The sequence below is a fragment of the Silene latifolia genome, chromosome Y, assembly GCF_048544455.1.
Source record: "Silene latifolia isolate original U9 population chromosome Y, ASM4854445v1, whole genome shotgun sequence".
NCBI lineage: Eukaryota > Viridiplantae > Streptophyta > Magnoliopsida > Caryophyllales > Caryophyllaceae > Silene > Silene latifolia.
The window spans coordinates 35,594,019-35,609,662 of NC_133538.1; the positions used below are offsets into that span (position 1 = coordinate 35,594,019).

The following is a 15,644-nucleotide window of genomic DNA, read 5'->3' on the forward strand; positions in this document are numbered from 1 at the left end:
AGTTGATGGGATCTTCCTCGTATAACCAAAAAAATTGAGAATAGTCTTTATAGGTCAAACTCCAATTAATCCCTTCTTCGTCGGTAGGCATAATATGACCCCTTCTACGTCGGATAAGTTGGAACTGATTGACCTATTTTATCTCAACACTATGGTCACTCGTACGATCCTGTGATTATGGTGGATTATAGATAGGATTTACGGAAATCTATCGACCAAGAGTTCTAACGATAGAACTAGCTAAACAGTTGGCTTATCAATTTACGGAAATTGAGTCTTGGGATCACTTGTATTATTCTTGAGGGAGATCATTTATGCAAGTGCAATGAGTCTACACGATTAAAATGAATTTTAAATAGACTTAAATCACCTCGATGAGTTGCTTATTTCGTTTCGTTTTTCCTTTCTTTTTCAGTGTAGATCACGATCACTTAAACTGCTAATAACAAAATGGTTGGCCGTGCTGACGACCCAATGCCAAGTGCCACATTGGACCGTGAGTCCTGGCTTCGGATCTTCATGAATCGGATGAATCGGTCTACTCGATCAAGAATGATGGATCAAACTTCGCGGATGGACCGGGAGGCGGCATTACGGAATGCTGCCGCTGCCGACGGAAGCTCAAATATCCGACGAGCCCATCCCGTCAAACCCAGGCCCCACGGCTGGAGCTAACGAGATCGCCAAGTATAACGATTTCGTCATGGAAGCGGATGCGATTAAAAACGTACTCATTTTTGCAATGGAATCCAATTTGCAGAAACGCTTCATAGCCCAAGGTGCAAACAAGATTTTCACCACGCTCACTAAGGAATTCTCGAAAGCACCGAGAATCGTGACCTATGAGCATACCACTCGCTTCTTTGATGCAAGACTCCAGAAGGGCCAACCGGTTAGCCCATACATTCTCAGCATGATTGAGAATGTCGAGAGACTGGAGGCGCTTGATTGTAAAATCAGCGAGAACATCGTGATTGACCGCATGCTTCATTCACTCCACGATGGTTTTGCGCTCTTTAGAGCGAATTACTATATGAATGATTTGAAGAAAAGTCCTCATGAACTACACTCCCTACTCGTACAGGCCGAGAAGGATATGAAGTTCAGTGGGAGCTTGAAGCAGGATGTTCTCGTTGTGTCATACAAGGGCAAGGGTAAGGGCGAAGCTCAGGCAGACCTAGCGGTAGGTAAACCGAAGTTTAAGAAGTCGGGATCAGGTAAGAGTGGGCCTGGTGAGGCAAGCAACTCATCAGGCGCGACAAAGAGCAAGACCGAAAACATGGAATGCCATCACTGCCACAAGACTGGGCATTGGAGGCGTACATGTCCTGTTTACCATGAGGACATAAAAGCAGGTCGCGTTAAACCTGTTGGTATGTCTTCTTCCTCTTCTACTTTTATTCATATGATTGAGATTAACAACGCAAGTTACGGAACTTGGGTACTAGATACTGGTTGTGGTTCTCATCTGTGTAATCATGTGCAGGGGCTCCGAAACATCGAACCCCTCGTAAAGGGTGAGGTGGACCTGCGTGTCGGGAATGGAGCACGAGTGGCTGCCGTCTCGAGGGGAACATACGTGATCCTGCTTCCTAGCGGATTTGAGTTATTTTTATATAACTGCTATTATGTACCCAGTCTTTCTAAAAACATTATTTCAGTTTTTGCACTTGACAAACTTGGTTTTTCATTTGTAATAGAGAATAATACTTGCATTTTCTCATTACACGATATGATTTATGGCAAGGCAGTCTCCATGAATGGAATTTATGTTTTAGATCAGACCACCGAAATATTACACGTAATGAATAAGAAGTTAAAGGTTGGTGACAAAGATCAAACGTATCTATGGCACTGCCGTATGGGACACATTAATGGGAAACGCGTAAAACAACTCATAAAGAATGGAGCTATCTCGGCCTTTGATTTTCAATCATTTGGTACGTGTGAATCATGTCTCATTGGTAAGATGACTCGAATTTCCTTCAAAGGTGTTGGAATGCGCGCTGCTGACCTATTAGGACTCATACATACGGATGTGTGTGGACCTATGTCAATCACCGCACGAGAAGGCTATAGGTATTTCATCACTTTCACGGATGATTTAAGGGGTCGTTTGGTTCAACAAGTCGGAATGGAATGGAATGGAGTTTGATAGTAGGGTGGTATGGGGTTCTAAATCCATACTTGTCTAATGTTGTTTGGTTCACCACAAATTATAAAGAGGAGGAATGGAGTTTGAATCCAAGGGGGAAGGGTGGGTATGGGATTCCAAGGGGTTGTGGTGGAGTTAGAATCCATTGGGTATCTAACTCCATTCCAAATCACCCCAACCAAACAATGGAATGGATCTAATCCATTCCATTCCATTCCAATATACCCAACCAAACACCCCCTAAGTAGATATGGATATGTCTACTTAATGAAGCACAAAAGTGAATCCTTTGAGAAATTCAAGGAATACCAGAATCGGGTACAGAACCTACTGGGTAGAAAGATTAAAACATCTTTGCGCTCGGGCCGTGGTGGCGAGTATCTTTCTCACGAGTTTGATCAACACCTCAAAGACGTGGGATTGCCTTGCGATTAACTCCACCGGAACACCTCAGTTGAATGGTGTGTCCGAACAGAGAAATCGAACACTACTTGATATGGTTCGATCCATGATGAGTCACACCGTGTTGCGACTCATTGTGGGGTTATGCTCTTACATCACCTTGCTCTAATACTTAACAAGTCCGTCTAAAGTCATGACAAGACTCCATATGAACTGTGGAAGGGAACGTTCCCTAACTTGTCCTTTATACGGGTTTGGGGCTGCGAGGCTTATGTCAAGTGGAGACACGAGGATAAGCTCGGCCCGCGATCGGTCAAGACATACTTTATAGGTTATCCTAAAGGAACGCTTGGTCATTACTTTTATTCGCCAACCGAACAACGTGTATTTGTTGCGGCTAGTGCGACATTCTTAGAGAAGGAATTTCTCGAGAATGCAAAGAGTAATAGAACCTTCGAGCTGTCGGAGATTCCAGAACCAAATACCGAGCAACCATTGGAGGAACCAGTTCCTTCAATCCCGGCTGCGGTTAATATTCCTGAGGAACCTAGGAGGTCGGGAAGAGTCTCTATTCCTCCGGACAGATACATTGGTATGGTCGAGGAACATGACATAGATGACATTCTACTCTTAACGAGTAGTGAACCCGTAACCTATAAAGGTGCCATGACTAGTTCCGACTCAAAGCTATGGCTTGAGGCCATGCAATCCGAGATGGACTCCATGTATGAGAACAACGTATGGGATCTTGTTGACTTACCTGCTAAGGTTCGTCCCCTTCAATGCAAATGGCTTTACAAGATAAAGCATTCTGTGGAAGGTCAACAAGATATCTATAAAGCACGACTAGTTGCTAAAGGTTTCACCCAAGTGCCAGTGTCCGCACTACGATGAAATTTTTGCACCCGTAGTCATGTTGCGTTCCATTCGGATTATCTTAGCGATTGCCGCTTTTCATGACTATGAAATTTGGCAGATGGATGTGAAAACCGCCTTCTTAAACGGTTTTTGGAGGAAGAGTTGTACATGGTACAACCCGAAGGTTTCATCGATCCTGAACATCCTAAGAAAGTATGCAAGCTTAAGCGTTCCATTTATGGACTTAAGCAAGCTTCTAGGAGTTGGAATCATCGTTTCGACCAAGTGATAAAAGAAAATGGATTTACTCGATCGGTCGAGGAACCATGTCTATATATCAAGTCGAGTGGGAGCAAGATTGTCTTCCTAATATTGTATATCGATGACATACTCCTGATTGGGAATGACATACCTCTCTTAACTTCGGTAAAAGTATGGTTGAAGAACCATTTCCAGATGAAAGATCTGGGTGAGGCACAAAGAATTTTGGGCATCCGTATCTATCGAGATAGATCACGTCGGATGTTATCTCTCGGTCGAGTCTTATATAGACAAGATACTAGAGAGATTCAAAGATGACTAACTCCAAAGGGGTTTCTTCCTATGGCTCCAGGGGTGCATTTGAGCAAGTCTCAGGCACCAGAGACACCGGAAGAGAAAGAGCGCATGACACGGATTCCTTATGCCTCGGCTATAGGATCAATCATGTATGCCATGATATGCACACGTTCGGACGTGGCATATGCATTGAGTATGACAAGTCGATTCCAACAAAGATCCAGGTGAATCACATTGGATGGCTGTCAAGAACATTCTTAAGTACCTACGGAGGACTAAAGATTGGGCATCGACTTATGGAGGCGATCAAAAGCTATGCGCAATCGGTTCGCAGATGCTAGCTTCCAAACGGATCGAGATGACTCGAAATCTCGATCTGGATTCGTTTTTACTCTTAATGGCGCGATCACCGGAAGAGTTCCAAACAAAGTGTTACAAACAGATTCTACGACGAGTCCGAGTACTATGCCGCGTCGAAGGCTGCAAAGGAAGCGATATGGATGCGTCAATTCTTACAAGGACTATTCGTAGTGCCTAGTTCGAATGACCCGATCACCATCTATTGCGACAATAGAGGTGCCATCTTCCAAGCTAAGGAGCCAATGTCTAGCAACAAGTCTAGACATGTACAACGGAAAGCTCATCTAATCCGAGATTACGTGGAGCAAAAGGAAGTAGTGATAGAAAAGATTGCTACAGATGATAATATAGCAGATCCTCTCACTAAACCATTACGACAAGATAAGCATGAAGGGCATGTTAATTCCATGAAAATTAAACGTGTTCCTGAGTTGTAGTACTCTTTTATGGATTAGATTCATTCTCTTTTGTACTCTATACGACATCATCGTTTTGATATTTATATATTCTGTTTTTCATGTGGATTTGTACGACAATTTTGAACACCACAAAGTGAACTGAACAAACATTATATTTTTTTGGTCCTTAATTGCCCACGTGAGCTGATCACTCTGGCAATTATTTTGTGACGTTGGTTGATGGTGGGTTCAACGAGTCATAAGTCAAAAGGTTGACTGACCAATCACAGAGGCGAGTTATACGGATATCTCGTAGGACACAATTGTGACATCGACGTGGAGTCCTAAATGTTTTATAACATTCGGTGCCAGGTCGTGGATAGGACCTCCATGGTGATCCTAAGAGTCGATTCTTTTGACTATCGACTGTCTCTTGAGACTAAGGCAGATTTTGGGTGACTTTGGTTTCTTTCTCACGGTCATCCGTAACAGGGGGCCAAGTAGATTTTTTCTGGGTCATTTCATGCTGTGCTTAGGTCGGACGGAGTCGAGTTGAAGGAAATATTCAGCCTTTATCAGGTACTCGATATTTCTCAGGGCCACTCGAGGAGTCAGAATCGAAATGCATGGCCATGATCGAATACGAATTCGTTTTATCAGTTGAGTTACTCTCTAGTCGGGGAAACCACTCTTGATACAGATCGATTGTAAAATACGACCTTTGCGGATCCGGATCTGCAAATTGTTTTACATTGAGTGGGAGAAATTTTAAATGAAAATGAGAATCGGTTATCGCACATACACTTATACGGACAAGTGGGAGTTTGTTGGAGCCGTGTCCTCCAGTTAGTGCGGATAACGTTATTGCACATACACTTGTACAGACAAGTGGGAGCTTGTTGGGGTTGGTGTCCTCTGTAGTTAGTGCAATAACATTTAAATCTCTAAAAGGATCAAAGGGTATACTTTTGTATTATTATCAGTTGGTCCACGTTTATCAATAACGGTTGGCTTGCTAGATAAGTTTGACGTTATTGTCATACCAATGGCGGTGATCAACTGGTCCCTAAAAGTCACACCTATAGGATACGTTTGAGAGATGTGACGGTATGAAAATACAGTCATGTTGATGCCTAAGTTGACTAAGCAGTTAGTCGGAGTTATTGACTAATAATTAGTCAAACGCGATGTTGAGATAATTATTTAATACGGATTAAATAATAATGGCTAAACGAATTAAACGGTTAATTCCTAATTTAAATATAAACGATTATATTTAATTGATGTATATTGAATTAATTATACAATATTGTCTTTGTCGGACATGTATTAATATTTCGACTAAGTCATGTTACTAGTTGATATTTTAATAACCGATAACCGATGACGATTTATAATTAAAAACCCGTATACATATTAGCGAGATGAGTCGGACCACGAGTTAATTGAGGAGAAAGTGGAATGCCCACTTCCTCCCCTTGAGAACCCACGGACCGAACACAAGAGAACAAAAAGAGAGTTTTCTCTCCTTTTGCCCTAACTCATTTCATTTTGAAACAAAATTAGGTTTTTGAGAGCATTCTTCTCTGAAAAACCTAGATCTCACATCTAGCAAAATTCACACAAAACTCTCTCAATATTGCAAGTCAATTAGAGAGTATTTCTAGCACAAGGGGCATAGTCTCAGACGGTCTTGGGTGCAACGATTAGGAGGAAATCTACTTTGATTTCTGTTCTTAGGCCGCATTTCAAAGGACCCGAGGTTGATTCTTGTTCTTTATCGTTTCTCTATTGTTTTTCGTTTATGACCATAAATCGCATGTTAAATTTACGTTATAGTCCTAAAATTTAAGGGTTTTATACGGATATTACCCCGCAGATGGGGATACATGTGATACAAAAAGGGGATGCGAAAGGGGACTTGACAGTGGAGCCAGATCTTTAGGATGATATTCGCCAGAAGCAGGCTCTAGATCCTAAGATTCAGGAGTGGAGAGCTGGAGTGGAGAAAGGGACAGTGTCTTTGTTCTCTATTCATACAGATGGTAGTGTTCGGTTTGATGGGAGATGGTGTGTTCCTAGTGATGAGGAGTTGAAAAAGGTGATCATGACAAAGGCTCATTGCACACCGTATTCTATACATCCAGGTGGTGACAAGCTGTATAGAGATTTGAAGAAGACTTTCTGGTGGCCTAGGATGAAAAGGGAAACAGCTGAGTTCGTAGCTCGATGTTTTCCATGTCAGAGGGTTAAGAGAGAATAGCGACGACCACAAGGTAAGATTCAGTCTCTTGAGGTAACTGAGTGGAAATGGGAATCTATCTCTATGGACTTTATAGTGGGCTTACCGAGGAGCTAGCAGGGTAACAACATGATATGAGTGATAGTTGACCGTTTGACTAAGTCAGCTCACTTTATTCCTATAAAAGATACATGGAGTAAGGTTGAGTTGGCTAATGGGTACAGGAAACATGTGGTGAGGTTACATGGAGTCCCTAAGGACATTGTGTCAGATCGAGATGCAAGGTTTATTTCTCGGTTTTGGCAAGAGTTGTAGGAGATGATGGGAACTACCTTGAAGATGAGTAATGCTTTTCATCCTGCGACAGATGGACAAACAGAGAGAACTATCAAGACTCTGGAAGTTAGGTTACGAGCTTGAGTGATGGAGTTTGGTGGTAGCTGGGAGGATAGTTTGGATTTAATCGAGTTTTCTTATAACAACAACTACCATACGAGTATTGGGATGGCACCGTTTGAGGCTTTGTATGGGAGTAGGTGTAGGAGTCCGATTTGCTGGGATGATAGAGCTGAGGCAGTGGTTTTAGGACTGCAGATGGTACAGGAGATGATAGACCAAGTGAAGGTGATTAGACAAAAGCTGAAAGCGGCCCAGAATCGACAAAAGAGCTATGCAGACTTACATCGTCGTGACATAGAGTTTCAGGTTGGGGATAAGATTCTTCGGCAAGTATCTCCTATACATGGGGTTATGAGGTTTGGTAAGAAAGGGAAGCTGAGCCAGAAGTTTTACCACCAGCTTTGGATCGGGTGCATAATGTGTTCCATGTGTCTCAGTTACGGAAGTATGTGAGTGATCCTTCCCATGTGCTAGAGGTGGAGAACAAAGAGTTGGATGAATCCTTGTCTTATCTTGAGGTGCCAAAACATATTCTTGATCGCAAGGTTCGGAAAACTAGGTCCGGGGAAACGGTGTTGCTTAAGGTTCTATGGTCTAATCATGAGGTTGAGGAAGCTACTTGGGAGGCGGAAGAGGCTATGAGGGAGCGGTATCTGTCTCTTTTTGATCAGGTATATGTTGTTACGGGGACGTAACCATGTTTCTTTTAGGGGGGTAGGAGATGATCGTATAAGGTTTTGGTATGGTTTTATGTTAATTTTTGTGCAGTTAGTAGTTGTTTTGAGTCGATTTGAGTTGTGGTTGGGGTTTTGTTTTAAGTTTTATTGCGTTGTTGTGTCATGGTTTAGTTAGTATGTTAGTGATTGAGTATGGGTTTGAACTTCGGGGACGAAGTTCATTTTTAATGAGGGAAGACTGTAATACTACGGTTTTTTGTACTGTTGGGTACTTTATCGAGAAAGGCTTACTCTGTCGAGTAAGTGAGTTTAGATTTCGAAACAGTGTACTGATGATGGGTCCTCGTTCGAGTAAGGGGCACTAGATCGAGTAAATTACGTACTCGATCGAGTAAGTCGGTTTTACGGGTTATTTTGCTGGGTTTTGTTAGCAATGCGAGAAAGATTTATAAACGCTTCCGTCAGTTTCTTTTACACTTTTTACCTTTTTCTAAAACTTCTCAAGAGTTAAACAAGTTATGTTGCTTTCTTCTTCGCATTGCTATCGAATCCTATAGGCTAGAGTTGTCGGATCATTGTGTTCTTTACGCCATTGAGACCGTCGCATCGTGGGTAAGATTCTAGTATGATTTTTATATCGTTTTATTGTTTTTGATTAAAACCCCAATTGGGTAATTTGAGGCATTTTGGGAGTTTGGTGATTGTTAGATAGTAATGTTATGATTTTGTGATTATAGGAGGTTGTTTCGTAGAGGAGCAGTTTTGAATAGCTGATTTTTGATGATCTTGGTGATTTGCCTTTCCAGGTAGGGTTTCCCTACTCGGTTATTGATTACATGATGTTTAATAGTTGATTAGTGAGATTGTGATTGTTGTTGATCTTTATCATATTGATATTGTGATTGGTAATTGTTGTTGTATAATTGGTTGGATGTTTTGTTTGTGCTTCGCGAGGCGCGTCCTCGGCTGAGTGGAGTCAGTTGAGGGAGTGGCTTCACGCCCTTGATTCGCCCTCTATGGAACCCGCCACAAGAGGGGATGTGCATATTAGGGTACTTGGGTTTTCGCTCGGAATAGATCAGCAGGGATTTGATGGGTATGACTGCGGTCCCTACTGGCGGTGTGAAATATCTGTTGCGATGGATATTCTGGCAGGACTACACACTTTAGTGTGTAGTCAGGTGTGTGGAGATGTGACGGAGTTGGATGATCATATATGTTGTTTGATTGTTTATCTTATATTGTGTAATCAGTAACTGACCCCGGTAATTGGTTTTAAAACTGTGGTGATCCATTCGGGGATGGTGAGCAGTTATTGAGCAGGTATGAGATCGATTGCGCAAGGGATAGCTGGGATGGAGTCACCACGAGTCGTTATAGTCTTCCGCTGTGTCTTTGAACTCATTTTCATTTAGTTGGTTTTGGATTTGGAACATTTGTATTTACTTTACAGTTTTGGGATTTTGTTTTTGTAATCACTTAAATTCATTTACTTAATTATGTTCTTTTATGGTCAATTTGATATTCATTACCTCGGGTAACCAATATGGTAGCACTTCCATGCATTAGGTGATCCTGGTAAAGCACCTTGGTGTATGTCGGTGTTACATAAAGAAGTTCTTTTAAAGGCTGTGGCCAATTCACTTCCTACCTATGTGATGAGTATTTTCAAAATTCTCGCAAATTTCTGCAAATCGATGTTGTCACGATTTTGGTGGGGACATGGAGACGAGAAGCATGGTATGTCTTGGGTGGCGTGGCAAAAATTATGTGAACCTAAGTGTAAGGGTGGCTTGGGGTTCCGGGACTTTAGACTCTTCAACTTATCGCTACTTGGCAAACAAGTTTGGAGATTATTACCAAGCCGGAGTGTCTTTGCGCGCATATAATGAAAGCGAGATACTACCCACATGATGAGTTTATGACGGCTGGGATTGGAGGGAATACCAGCTACACGTGGAGAGGTATACATGAAGCGAGAAATGCAATCCAATGTGGGCTTCGTCGGCGTTTTGGAGATGGCTTGACTACGCGGGTTTGGGGTGATGCTTGGATCCCGGGGACTCATACGGGTAAGGTCATTTCCCTGTGCCCACAAGGGAATGAGAATTGGGTGGTGGCGGATCTTTTGGATGACGGGATGGGTGGTTGGAATGTTAAGAAGCTTGCAAATGTCCTATTGCCATTTGAGCGTGATTGGGTGGCCAATATAAGACTTAGTTTGAATCGCCCGCCGGATAACTGGTATTGGAGTGCGGAACGGGATGGTATTTACTCAGTTAAGTTGGCTTATTGTCGTCTTGCAGGTGAAGCGTTTGATATGGGTGAAACGTCGGATTGGGAGCATAAGAAATGGCTATGGAATCGACTTTGGAAGGTACCGGTTTGGCCTCGAATCAAGCTTTTCTTCTGGCAGCTGTGTTGTGAGGCATTAGCAACGAAGGCGAACATTGCATCTCGAATTGGAGGTGAGTATCCTTTCTTCACTTTTTCTCATTCTCATTTTGAATCGAGTCTTCATTTAGTCTGGGACTGTTGGGTTGCTCAAGAGGTTTGGGAAGGGATGGGGTGGGAGAATGAGGGTGAGTTCGAAGGAGGAAGGGTGCAGGATTGGGTTGAGGCGAGGTGGAGGGAGCTTGGGTTGTTGGAGCATGGTAGGTTCATGGTGTGTTGTTGGGCCATATGGGAGCATCGAAACAAGGTTGTGTTTGAGGGGTTGGCGACTGATCCGGCTAGCATCATTAGGCGGGTGAAGGACATGGTTGAGGAGATCGATGGAGGGGGCTATGCAAGGGGGTTGGCTGGTGAGCAGAGGGGAATGGCAGCGAAGGCCGCAAGGGAGGATGGGTGGGTTGCTACTCCAGTGGGCTCGGTTAAGGTGAATGTTGGCGCGGGAGTAAAGGAGAGGGATGGAGTTGGAGTTGGAGTTGGAGTGGCTTGTAGAGACGATTCCGGGAGGGTGTTATGGGGCATGTCTCGGGTATGGAAGGAGGAGTGGGAACCGAACGTTGTTCAAGCGGTGGCAGACCTTGAAGGTCTTGAAGAAGCAAGGCGGAATGGACACGGGAATGTGGTCATTGAGAGTTATTGTTCACAAGTCATCGATGCACTTACCAAGAAGAAGCAAGAAATATTTTCTATTTAGTTATTTACGATATGTTGTCTTTAGCTAGTTTATTTATGTCTGTTTCGTGGGTGTTTACGCATCGAGCTAACAATTGTGTTGCTCATACTTTAGCTCATTTGTTTCCTAGAGTTGTTGGTAAACGTGTGTGGTCGGATGTCTTACCTCCGATTGCGAACACTGCTATTTTGGCCGATCGTTTATTAATTTAGCGTACCCTTGAGGTGCTTTCTTCAAAAAATAAAATAAAATAATAAATAAGCTTTACTAAATTATTAAAGCATTAGCAACAAAAGTAGCGGAATAACACTCTGAATTCAAAATAGTTAAGATAAGATGAAGATAATAATAACTGTAGATAGGACAGTTTTTTGTTGTTGTAATTGTCGAAAAAGGTAGTACGAGTATGCAATATACATACGTGAAGGCTGAAGGCATATAGCTGTACGAACACCCTTTATGGCTTTCTCAATAGCTTCCTTATCATCTGCAACTCCAGAAAATAACTGATCATATTTGAACCAGCAGGCAAGCTAAAGTCTCACAGGCAGTATTGGACAATTACAAAAGTCTTATTAAGAGTTAGAAGGATGAGAGTCATAAATAATTCAGGCATGTACCTAAACATGAGTTCCACAGGTTGCCCGCCTTTCTTTAACTAGTGCCGTCACTTTGGCTCGCTTGAGAATTTGGGACAGGATCACCATCTAATAAAAATCCTAAAATAAGAAGGCTCAAAGTTCATCCAATGTCCATTTTAACTAAACATATTTGATTAATGCAGGAAACTACTATTTATGATCGGTTATTATATTGGAAATATTAATTCAATTAGTGGTCTTAGTGGGTTTACCACTTCTTAGTGGGTTTACCACAATGGTCTTAGTGGGTTTACCACTTCTTAGTGGGTTTACCACAATGGTCTTAGTGGGTTTACCACTTGTTAGTGGGTTTACCACAATGGTCTTAGTGGGTTTACCACTTGTTAGTGGCCTTAGGAAATGGTCTTAGTGGGCATTTTCTTAGACTACAATATGATGTTTGTTGCACTAGTTTGTTGCTATATAAGCCTTGTAATTTCATTAGAATCAAAGCAAGTAATTTCTTCCTTCCTCATATTTGTTTTGTCACATAAAACTCACAAAATTCACAACAAATTGGTATCAAGAGCTCTAGGTTTCATATCCTAGGACTTGTCATGGCTTCCAATGGAGCAAGCTCAAATAGTTACTCTCAATTGCCAATATTTAAGGGTGTCAACTATCAATTCTGGGAATTGAAGATGAAGACTCTGTTCAGATCACAAGAGCTCTGGGAACTGGTTGAAAATGGGTTTGAAGATACCAAACCAGAAGAACCAGATGCAGCTCTTAAGGAGAAGAGAAAGAAAGATGCCAAGGCTTTGTTTATCATTCAACAAGCCTTGGAGGAGGAGTTCTTTTCTCGGATTGCTTCTGCTACTACATCAAAGGAGGCCTGGGATATTCTCAAAATCGAATATCTAGGTGACAAGAAAGTAATCAAGGTGAGATTACAAACTTTAAGGAGAGAGTTTGAGACTTCTCTCATGAGTGACAAAGAGTCCGCACAAGACTATTTGTCCAGGGTATCAAGAGTAGTGCGGCGAGATGAGGGCATATGGAGAGAAAATATCGGATGAGCGAGGTTGTTGGGAAGGTGTTAAGGAGCCCGACAAAGAAGTATGACTACATTGTGATCGCCATTGAGGAATCAAATGATTTAGAGAAATATTCATTTGATGACTTGATGGGCTCACTTTGTTAGCTCATGAAGAAAGAGTCAACGATCTTCGAGAAGAAGGAGGAGCAGGCATTTGTCTCTAAGGGTGAGTCTTCCAAGGACAGATCAAACAGTGCGGACGAGGTAGAGGAAGGGGAGGTTTCGAGAGGAAGAGGACGTGGCGGGACATCGGCCAGTCATCTGAAACTCAAGCTAAGGACACTCCAAAGGGTCCTATGAAGTGTTACTACTTTGTAACAAGCCAGGTCATAAGGAGGTGAACTGCTGGCGAAGGAGAAGGATCGAACACCGATCAAAAAGTGAATATTCTTTGAAACAGAAAAAAGCTTTTTCGACAAGCAATGGGGCACAAGAGACTGCAGGAATGTCCGGTATATTGACAAAGGGTTGCTCTAATCACATGTCAAGTACCAAGTCTTTGTTCAAAGACTTTGATGAATCCAGGATAAGCAAAGTAAGACTTGGGGATGATAAGCAGTTAAGTGTGGAAGGTGTTGGGACTGTTGCAGTCAAAACTGAGCAAGGTAATATTAAATTACTTCATCATGTGCAGTATGTACCTCAATTGGCCTATAATTTGTTAAGTGTTGGTCAATTGCTTGAGTCTGGTTTTTCACTATCATTTGATAATAATTCTTGTGAAATTAAGGATAAAAAATCAAATGAGATAGTGGCCATGACATCAATGGGAAGGAATAAAATGTTTTCCCTTGATTTAGTCAAGTCAGTGGGTAGAGCATTGACAGTAAAGGAAGATGATAAGGCCAGACTGTGGCATCTTAGGTATGGCCACCTTAATGTTCAAAGTTTGAAACTTTTGAGTAGGAAAGGATTAGTGGATGGTTTGCCTGGGATTGGTGAACTTGGAATTTGTGAGGGATGCATTTATGGAAAACAGTCTAGAGACTCATTTCCAACTGGAAAGGCATGGAGGGCTAGTGAATGTTTAGAATTGGTGCATGCTGATCTTTGTGGCCCTATGCAGACAGAGTCATTAGGAGGAAGTAAATATTTTTTATTATTTACTGATGACTGCAGTAGGATGAGTTAGGTATACTTTCTGCAGTCCAAGTCTGAGTCATTTGAATATTTCAAAAAATTCAAGGTTATGGTAGAAACTCGAGTGGTAAAAATTGAAGTGTCTCGAGGACCGACAGGGGAGGTGAGTTTACTTCCAAAGATTTCACAATTTTTTGTGAAAATCGAGTGTGTAAATAGAGAATTGACTCGCTCCATATACTCCTGAGCAAAATGGTGTTGCGAGAGAGAAGAATAGAACTGTGGTTGAGATGGCAAGAAGTATGCTAAGGGGAAGAAGTTTACCAAATGATTTATGGGGTGAGGCGGTGTCAATCGCAGATATATCTTGAACATCTCACCATCTAGGTACATTCAAGATAGAATACCTTATGAGATTTGGAAGGGAAGAAGGCCAAATGTGGAACATCTCAGAGTGTTTGGGTGCATAGCATATTCCCTAGTGAATTTAAGGTCAAAGCTTGATGAAAAGTCAAGAAAATGCATATTTATTGGCTATGCTACTCGATCAAAGGCATACGAGTTATATAATCCTGTAAATGGAAATGTAATAATCGTGCAGAAATGTTATTTTCTTGAAAATGAAGTCTGGGATTGGTCACAAAGAGGTGATAATCAAAGAGTATTTACATTTGAGTCCGAGTCTAAACCACAAAGGAAGAAAATCAAAATGTGAATCAGGAGTTGGATGCAATACCAGCTACACCACCAGAAACAAATGAAACATCAGAAGACTCATCTTCTTCTGATGAGTCACCTCCAAGGAAGATGAGATCCATGGAAGAAATTTATGAAACATGTGGGTTTGCTCTAGTCACTGCAGAGCCAATCCACTTTGCGATCTTTGCAAAACAAGTTGAGTGGCAGCATGCTATGGAAGAAGAAATAAAGTCTATTCAAAAGAATAAGACTTGGGAACCGTTGACCTACCGGTTGGCAAAAATGTTATTGGGTTGAAATGGGTTTTCAGGACCAAATTCAACACAGATGGGAGTATACAGAAGCATAAAGCCAGACTAGTGGCCAAAGGGTATGCTCAATTGGAGGGGATTGATTTTGAGGAGACTTTCTCACCAAAGTGGCAAGATTTGAAACAGCTTAGAGTCATTTTAGCTCAAGTCGCTCAACTCAAACCGACAGTCTATCGCTTTGATGTTAAATCGGCCTTTTTCTGAATGGAGAATTGCAGGAAGAGGTCTATGTGAAACACCCACTGGGTTTTGTCAAAAGGAAAGAAGAGGGAAAAAGGTTTACAGTGCGAAGGCTCTATATGGATCAAGCAAGCTCCTGAGCTGGTACAGCAGATTAGATGCATTCTTTACAAAGAGTGGCTTTGACAGGAGTGAAAATGAGCCAACTTTGTATACCAAAAGAACATCTAATCTTTGGGTTTTTGGTGGTATGTGTGTATGTAGATGACATAATTTATGTCGATTCATCTCAAGAAATCTTTGAATGAATTCGAAAGGTTATGATGAAAGAGTTTGAGATGACAGATCTAGGAAAGCTGCAATATTTTCTTGGATTAGAGGTGAATCGGATCAAGAAGGTATCTCTGTGTCTCGGAGGAAGTATGCAAAAGATTTATCAAGAAATTCGAAATGGAGGATTCTCAAATTGCAATCACACCAATGAATGCAAATGAGAAGTCTGCAGAGGGAAGATGGCACTG

At 41.9% G+C, this 15,644-nt stretch overlaps 1 protein-coding gene across 1 annotated transcript; it reads left to right on the forward strand.

Moving 5' to 3' along the window:
- Positions 1 to 9,937: 9,937 nt before the first annotated feature.
- LOC141627835 (uncharacterized) lies at positions 9,938 to 11,194 on the forward strand. Its single transcript, XM_074441048.1, has one exon. The coding sequence runs from the start codon at positions 9,938 to 9,940 to the stop codon at positions 11,192 to 11,194; it is 1,257 nt and encodes a 418-aa protein (XP_074297149.1).
- The last annotated feature ends 4,450 nt before the right edge of the window (positions 11,195 to 15,644 follow it).